This window comes from Schistocerca nitens, chromosome 8 (genome assembly GCF_023898315.1).
Source record: "Schistocerca nitens isolate TAMUIC-IGC-003100 chromosome 8, iqSchNite1.1, whole genome shotgun sequence".
Lineage (NCBI taxonomy): Eukaryota > Metazoa > Arthropoda > Insecta > Orthoptera > Acrididae > Schistocerca > Schistocerca nitens.
In genome coordinates this window covers 417,004,435-417,013,966 of record NC_064621.1, presented here as the reverse complement: position 1 = coordinate 417,013,966, position 9,532 = coordinate 417,004,435, and the positions used below count along the sequence as shown (strand labels likewise).

Below are 9,532 nucleotides of genomic sequence, written 5' to 3'. Positions count from 1 at the left end.
TGAACTTCCGATGTCATCCACAAGGTCATTTATGTATATTGTGAATAGCAACGGTCCTACGACACTCCCCTGCGGCACACCTGAAATCACTCTTACTTCGGAGGACTTCTCTCCATTGAGAATGACATGCTGCGTTCTGTTATCTAGGAACTCTTCAATCCAATCACACAATTGGTGTGATAGTCCATATGCTCTTACTTTGTTCATTAAACGACTGTGGGGAACTGTATCGAACACCTTGCGCAAGTCAAGAAACACGGCATCTACCTGGGAACCCGTGTCTATGGCCCTCTGAGTCTCGTGGACGAATAGCGCGAGTTGGGTTTCACACGACCGTCTTTTTCGAAACCCATGCTGATTCCTACAGAGCAGATTTCTAGTTTCCAGAAAAGTCATTATACTCGAACATAATACGCGTTCCAAAATTCTACAACTGATCGACGGTAGAGATATAGGTCTATAGTTCTGCACATCTGTTTGACGTCCCTTCTTGAAAATGGGGATGACCTGTGCCCTTTTCCAATCCTTTGGAACGCAACGCTCTTCTAGAGACCTACGGTACACCGCTGCAAGAAGGGGGCCAAGTTCCTTCGCGCACTCTGTGTAAAATCGAACTGGTGTCCCATCAGGTCCAGCGACCTTTCCTCTTTTGAGCGATTTTAGTTGTTTCTCTATCCCTCTGTCGTCTATTTTGATATCTACCATTTTGTCATCTGTGCGACAATGTAGAGAAGGAACTACAGTGCAGTCTTCCTCTGTGAAACAGCTTTGGAAAAAGACATTTAGTATTTCGGCCTTTAGTCTGTCACCCTCTACTTCAGTACCATTTTGGTCACAGAGTGTCTGGACATTTTGTTTTGATCCACCTACCGCTTTGACATAAGACCTAAATTTCTTAGGATTTTCTGCCAAGTCAGTACATAGAACTTTACTTTCGAATTCATTGAACGCCTCTCGCATAGCCCTCCTCACACTACATTTCGCTTCGCGTAATTTTTGTTTGTCCGCAAGGCTTTGGCTATGTTTATGTTTGCTCTGAAGTTCCCTTTGCTTCCGCAGCAATTTTCTAACTCGGTTGTTGTACCACGGTGGCTCTTTTCTATCTCTTGCGATCTTGCTTGGCACATACTCATCTAACGCATATTGTACGATGGTTTTGAACTTTGTCCACTGATCTGTACTTGAGACAAAACTTTTGTGTTGAGCCGTCAGGTACTCTGTAATGTGCTTCCAACAAGTGTTGTCTAGGTTACATTCAATTCATTTCACTCAGCTCGTTATATAATGACACATATGTCTTACTGCAGAAGACACCTGCTGATTTAATCTACGGCTTAAAGTGCATTTGATGACGAGAACAACCAAAGTAAACAATGATGTGGTCATGTCTACAATTGCCAAAACTCGTTTCTGAAACTGATATAAAACACAGCCAAGTAGTATAATGACTCTATGTTAGCATATAACTTCAACCTGTAGTTCAAAACACTTGTCGTTTTCTGCTATCACACTGTGGAAACTATTGTGTAAACAGTGGATCAAACGAGAACTTTGAGTGTCAGAGGGGAGAGGAACGGTATGGGAGAGAATACTACTCCTCCCCCTCGCATGGTTTTCATCGTACGTCCGCTTTCTGTGCTCCTAAGAAAGCAGAACTGTCATAAGAGCGACTGTGATCGCTCATTCCTCTTCATGTGGTGAGAGTCGCACTCAATTCCCTTATGATAATTTCAAAATAGGAAAAAAATAAGAAACTCACAACACAAAGAAAACTGAAGTACATAATATTGTTCAATTTGTTAATTCTTGTCGACAAATGGACTTTAAGCAACTAGTTAGATTAGCAGAAGTACTCAGCTGTGTTTTGGAATGCTGTGGAACCAATTTTTTTATGTTGTTGAATTTAGCATATGGCAGAAAAATCGAATTATTCTTTCCGACTAACCTATAATTTATTTCAATAGTTCCAATATCCAAGTTGCATGAATTTAAAGAGTAATACAGACAGGTGATATGTGGAAATATTTAAATTCAGGGTCCATTGTGCTTACAATGTGTGATACAACAATCGAACTCCAGTCATTAACAAGGGCTGCTTAATCTAAAAGTCTTATCAGTAGTGTTAATATGCAAGCTACGTGCATTTTTTAAAATTTCATAGATTAATTAAATTGCATCAGTACTGCCATATCTGTTTTGTGCTTGAAGACTTCCATATTTAGAGAAATAATTGTATTTTGCTGCATAGTTTGAATTTACTTTTTCAATTTGAGATCTGTAATTATACTTACATTTCATATAAGCAACCTGCATCTGTTTTGAAGTTGATAAACGATAAATAATTTTATCTTGGTTTTAAAGATGTTATTTATGGGATATCAACATTCCATCTCCGTCCTGTTGCACCATCATCTTTTACTATGTTTCAACTCTTTCTTGTTGCACCACCTGTACCAACTTTGGTCGTTGTGAGAAATGTCCTCATTTCGAATTTCATGGATTATGAAGTTCATCTCTGTATTACGAAAGTATACAATTTATGTGATGTAAGGTGTAATTGGTGTTGTAAAAAGCATCATACTTAGTATTGTTTCTTGTGGTAAAGTGTCAGAAAATTTGATATTCTGTTGGGTGACACTAAACATGTGACACATATCACTGCCAAGTGACTAGCCTAAACTTATACATAAGTTATCATCTGTTAGGTAGGCAATCATCCATATTATTTCGTATTACTAACATGTTATTTACTTCATGTATGAAAAAATGTTGTAGATAGCTGATGTACAATGGGATTGCCGTTTGATGATGGATCTTATGTTCTACAGCCAGGCAGAGTGCAGGCGCAGACAAATAATTAAGTGAAACTTCCTGGCAGATTAAAACTGTGTGCCCGACCGAGACTCGAACTCGGGACCTTTGCCTTTCGCGGACAAGTGCTCTTCCAACTGAGCTACCGAAGCACGACTCACGCCCGGTACTCACAGCTTTACTTCTGCCAGTATCTCGTCTCCCACCTTCCAAACTTTACAGAAGCTCTCCTGCGAACCTTGCAGAACTAGCACTCCTGAAAGAAAGGATATTGCGGAGACATGGCTTAGCCACAGCCTGGGGGATGTTTCCAGAATGAGTTCGAGTCTCGGTCGGGCACACAGTTTTAATCTGCCAGGAAGTTTCATATCAGCGCACACTCTGCTGCAGAGTGAAAATCTCATTCTGGAAATAATTAAGTATTTGTTAAAAGAAGTCATGATGTTCTGTTGTTCCTTTTCGTGGTTCAGAATTGTTTTAACATGATGATTGAGAAGTAGGTTACAGTTTGTACCAGGTTGGAGAACTGGCCAAGGGAACTGTTGACTCTGTGGATGGTTGTGTGTAAGATAATGAGGTGATAAGTCAACTAAGTGGCGTGACTTGGCGCTAGTTTTGTGTGGAAGTTTGGAGCTATGCAACAGATGGTGTATATGCAAATTCTGTGTTCCTTTTAGAGCTATTAAACACTGGGAGATAAAGAGGTGGTTTTCAGTCTAGTGGAATTTATCCACAGATGTTTGGTTTGATAAGGTGTCATTGGACACATTAATATCTGGTATTGACTGATTTAGGGATCTGCTTTGTTCTGATTTGGCTTTATATTAGAAGAATGGTAGTACTGCTCAGTATCTCCTAAAGTAGTTAAGGGCTCCTTGTATTTTGTTGGATTAGGTGATCAAAGGTCATAGCACACTTTGATAAAAAAAACGAACTGCATTATGATATTCATCTTGAAAAGAGATAAGAAATAAAGAAGTAATCAGTTTGCCCTGTAAAAGAAAAATAAATATAAGCTCAAATACTGTACTGAATGGTGAAAAGAAATAAGCAATAGAAACAAAGCAAACAAAAAAGAAAGTTTTTGTGTAAAATGCTAACCAAAAGAAGATAGGTTGTACTTTATCTCTGGCTCTGTTAGAAACTTATCCTTGTTCAGTGCAGCAGTAAAATTTAAAATAGAAGGCAGTGAAGCCTATTTAATTTTAACACAAACTGGATAAAACACATTTTACTATAACTTAAAGATTGAAAGTGTAAAAGATTTCTTTTTTGAGCATCAATAGCAACTTACAGTAAAGTGAGCTTGCAGTGTATATCTGGCTTTCTTTTCATTCCTTAGTGAGTTACTGAGACTGTCACGCAGAAGAAGGTGTAATTAGATGAGTGACGAACACTAACTTCATTTGACGAAGGTTTATTCAGCATATGCACATATAGGAGCATGAAGCGAACTGCCTTCAGCCAGAACACACATGGTATATATACAGTTACAGAACATTCCAGTACAATGATTCTTGACATTTGTGGATACTTCTAGAATGTACTCAAACCAGATATCGAAATTAAAATTTTAAAGTTCATCGTGGTTTTGAACTCATGACTCCCCATGCAACAGTCTAGTATCATAACCACCACACTATGGTGACAATGCTACTCACAACGGAACCTCCCCATCGCACCCCCCTCAGATTTAGTTATAAGTTGGCACAGTGGATAGGCCTTGAAAAACTGAACACAGATCAATCGAGAAAACAGGAAGAAGTTGTGTGGAACTCTGAAAAATTAAGCAAAATATGCAAACTGAGTAATCCATGGTAATTATAGGCAACATCTGGGAGAGAAAGCATCCAGCAGCGCCGTGGTCCCGTGGTTAGCGTGAGCAGCTGCGGAGCGAGAGGTCCTTGGTTCAAATCTTCCTTTCAGCGAAAATTTTAATTTTTTATTTTCAGACAATTATCAAAGTTCAGGCACTCACACATAATCAACTTTGCTCTCCAAAATTCCAGGACATGTTCAGATTTGCTTGGACATATGCAGGATTTGACGGTCTACACACGGAAAAATTTGAAAACGTTAAAAACATTTGTTTTAACAGAGCACAAGGTAAAGTGAGCGACTGTGAAACTGTTGGATTCATTTTTTGCAGTTTATGTGACAAACTCTTATGTTTTCATCACTTTTTTGGGAGTAATTATCACATCCACAAGGAAACCTAAATCGGGCAACGTAGAAGAATGTTTTTAGCCATTCGCCAAGTGTACAAGTTATGTGGGTCGACAACATATTCCTGTCATGTGACGCACATGCCGTCACCAGTGTCGTATAGAATATATCAGACGTGTTTTCCTGTGGAGGAATCGGTTGACCTATGACCTTGCGATCAAATGTTTTCGGTTCTCATTGAAGAGTCACGTTCTTTCGTCTACTAATCGCACGGTTTTGCGGTGCGGTCGAAAAACACAGACACTAAACTTATTACAGTGAACAGAGACGTCAATGAACGAATGGACAGATCATAACTTTGCGAAAATAAAGAGAAATTTTTCGCTCGAGGGAGACTTGCTCCAAGGACCTCTCGTTCCGCAGTTGCTCACGCTAACCACGGGACCACGGCGCTGCTGCGATGAGATCATGCTTGATGTTGGCTATGTGAGCATGGTCTACTCAGTTTGTATATTTTGCTTATTTTTTCATAGTTCCACACAACTTCTTCCTGTTTTCTCGATTGATCTGTGTTCTGTTTTTCAAGGCCTATCCACTGTGACAACTTATAACGAAATCTGAGGGGGGTGCGATGGGAAGGTTCCCTTGTCAGTTTCGTCTGCAACATTGCTCCCTCCTTAAGAGAACAGCATCTCGGTGTTACGTCCTCCTAGTCCGGGAACGAGACATCGGTCCTGCATACTCCGACTCGCCCTGGCGGTGATCTTCTTAGGACTTCCTTTGCCGCTACGCTCTTCGTTACCTTTCCGCTTGTTGCCTGTCGCTGGAGCTTCGAATTACCCTGGCTTGCAGGATCCTTATAGGGCTTCATTCGAAGGGCATGGACCGTATCTCTGATCTTTCGTCGTCTTGTGTCGGGATCGAAATCTTCAACTTCATAAGTAACATCAGACAACTGTTTTACAGCCTTATAGGTCCAAAGTAGCACCTGAGGAGCTTCTCAGAGAGATTAACCTTCCAAACAGGAGTGAATATCCAGACGACGTCACCAGGCTGGTAGACAACAGGGCGGTCGGTGGCTAGCGTCATACCTTCGGCGATCGTTTTCTTGAGCCTGCAGCGTTCGGAGTCGAGTTAACTGCCGAGCTTCCCCTGCTCTGGTTAAAACCTGGCCGAGTTAGTCGTCGTCCACGTCATCAGGTTGCAACAGAAACACAGTGTCCATCGTCGTACTTGCCTCACACCCATGAACCAGGAAAAATGGCGTAAATCCTGTGGTGTCTTGTTTGGCGGTGTTGTAGGCAAACGTCACGAAGGGTAGCACCTCATCCCAGTTGCTCTGCTCAACATTGATGAACATTGATAGCATGTCGGCCAAGGTCTTATTAAGGCGTTCACTAAGCCCTGTTAGTTTGCGGATGGTAGGCAGTCGTCATGTGATGAGTAATGTTGCACTGACAGTTTATCTCTGTCACAAGATTCCTTTACCTCGATCCGTAATTGACGACCTTGGGGTACCGTGTTTTAATACAATGTCTTCCACGATGAATTTGGCTACCTCGAATGATTCAGCTGTTTTCACGGCTTTTGTAATGGCATAGCGTGTCAGATAATCAGTGCAAACAATAATCCATCTATTGCCATTATCAGACGTTGGAAATCGTCCGAGGAGGTCAACCCCAGCACGCTGGAATGGCGTTTCGGCTGGTGGAATTGGTATGAGTCGGTAAGGTGGTTTCTGAGGAACTGCCTTTCTCCTCTGGCACTATCGACAGTGCGACACATAGTGACGGGCACTCCTAAATAAACCTGGTCAGAAAAATCTCTTGCGGATCCTATATTATGTCTTAATAAATCCTAAATGTCCGGCCTCAGGTGTCTCATGGAATTTCTCTCTCTCTCTCTCTCTCTCTATTCGTTTAGTCGGTTCCGACTCTTCGTGACCCCATGAACCAAATCACGCCGCTTTTTCCTGTCTTGCACTTTCTCCCGTAGACCTTCCAGGTTGGAACACATTGCTGCTGTGATGCCATCGATCCATCTCATCCTCTGACGTCCTCTTCTTCTAGTTCATTCAATCTTCCTCAGCATTAATGTTTTTTCAAGCGAGGCATGCCTTCGCATTGTGTGTCCAAAGTAGGTCAGCTTTTGTTTTAACATTAGACCTTCCATGGTGAAATCTGGTTTAATTTGCTTCAATATTGATCTGTTGGTTCTCTTTGCAGTCCATGGAACTCTAAGAAGTTTCCTCCAACACCACAATTCGAAGGAGTCAATTCTTCGCCGTTCAGCCTTTCTAATGGTCCAGGTCTCACATCCATACATCACAACTGGAAAGACCATAGCCCTCACAATACGGATCTTTGTTGCTTGTGTTATATCTCTGGACCTTATAACCTTGTCAAAGTTTGACATCGCCTGTCTACAGACGTCTCCGGATTTCATGGCTGCAATCGCCGTCAGCAGAGATCTGGGAACCGAGATAACTGAATGTGGTCACTACCTCCATGGTTTCTCCTGCTATATCCCACGAATTGGTAGGTGTAGTTTCCATAATTTTCGTTTTCTTCACATTCAGCATAAGACCGGCTTTTTCACTTTCGTCTTTCACCTTCAGTAAGAGTGTTCTCAATTCTTCTTCACTTTCTGCCAACAGGATCGTATCATCCGCGTACCTGAGGTTGTTTACATTTATTCCAGCTATTTTAATTCCTGTTTCTCCTTCATCTAGCCTCGCATTCCTCATAACATGTTCTGCATACAGGTTGAATAAGTACGGTGACAGTATGCAGCCTTGCCGGACCCCTTTCTGAATCTTTATCCATTTCGTTGTTCCATACATAGTTCTCACCGTGGCTTCTTGGTCAAGGTATAAACTCCGTATCAGATGAATGAGGTGATCTGGTACACCCATGTTTTTCAGTACGTTCCATAATTTGTTGTGATCGACGCAGTAAAAGGCTTTGGCGTAGTCAGTAAAGCAGAGGTACACATCTTTTAGGAATTCTCTCGCTTTTTCCATAATCCACCGAATGTTAGCAATTTGATCTCTAGTTCCTCTTTCTTTCCTAAATCCAGCTTGTTCTTCTGGTAGCTCTCGATCTAGATATTGGCGAAGTCTATTTTGTAAGATTTTCAACATAACTTTGCTAGCATGTGAAATAAGTGCGATTGTTCGGTAATCTGAGCATTCTTTAGAACTTTTCTTCTTTGGAATGGGGATGAATACTGATCTTTTCCAGTCTTCTGGCCACTGCTGCGTGATCCATATTTTTTGACATATTGAGTGCAGCACTTTCACTGCATCCTTTCCAGTGACTTTAAACAATTCTGCTGGTATTTCATCACGTCCACTAGTTTTGTTATCAGCCATATTTTCAAGGGCCCACTGGATTTCGCTCTCCAAAATATCTGGCTCTAGTTCTAAATTAACATTAACATCAGCAGTAGGAGCCCTGTCATGATGCAGTTCTTTCTTGTATAGGTCTTCTACATATTCTGCCCATCTTTCCTTAACATCCTCTGCTTCACTCAGATCTTTCCCGTTTCTATCTTTTATCATTCCAATTTTTGCCTGGAATTTTCCTTTAATTTCTCTAATTTTCTTATAAAGATCTCTTGTCTTCCCCATTCCGTTACTATCTTCAACTTCCTTGCACTGTTCATTAAAGAATATATTTTTATCTCTTCTAGCTAATTTCTGAAAATTTTTATTTAATTCAAACATAGCTGATCTTTCTCCCTTGATTTTTGCTTTCCTTCGTTCTTCTGCAACTTGCAGTGCCTCAACTGATAGCCATCCAGCCTTCTTACTGTTCCTTTTCTTGGGAATGTGTTTCTCTGCGGCCTCCTTGACAGTATTAGCTACTTCTGTCCACATCTCTTGCGAGCTTTTGTCCTCCAGCTGTAATACATTAAATCTGTTTTGTACCTCTACAACATAGTCGGAGGGTATAGAGTTAAGGTCGTATCTGCAAGTTGGGATACTTTCTGCTACATTCTGAAGTTTCAGTCGAAATTTTGCAATCAGGAGCTCATGATCTGATCCGCAGTCAGCCCCAGGTCTTGTTGTAGCTGACTGAACCGCACTCTTCCACCTCTGATTACAAAGTATGTAATCAATTTGGTTCCGGTGTTGGCCATCTGGCGAAGTCCAGGTATATAGGCGTCGTTTTGGTAGTTGAAACAGTGTATTAGTAATTATCAATGAATTTTCTTGGCAGAATTCTAGGAGCCTCTGTCCAGCTTCATTTGTTGTACCAAAACCATATTTCCCTGTTATACCTTCTACAGCTTCATTTCCGACTTTTGCATTCCAATCTCCAACTATGAAGACGATATCCTTTTTTGGTGTTGACAGTAGTAATTCTTGTAAATCTCCATAGAACTGGTCAATAATTTCCTTTTCAGCATCGGTTGTTGGTGCATAAACGTGAATTACTGTGATGTTGAGGGGCTGACCTTGAAGTCTGATGGACATAATTCTGTCATTTTTATATTTGCATCCCATTACAGCTTTTCTCACTTTATCACTAACTATGAAGGCTACTCCATT

The 9,532-nt window shown here is 41.0% G+C and overlaps 1 protein-coding gene across 1 annotated transcript; it reads right to left on the bottom strand.

Moving 5' to 3' along the window:
* Positions 1-7,915: 7,915 nt before the first annotated feature.
* Positions 7,916-8,608, bottom strand: LOC126198571 (uncharacterized; the record flags this gene model as incomplete). Its single annotated transcript, XM_049935002.1, has 1 exon — positions 7,916-8,608. A coding segment is annotated over exon 1 (693 nt), but the record flags the coding sequence as incomplete, so codon positions are not given.
* Between the last annotated feature and the right edge of the window lie 924 nt (positions 8,609-9,532).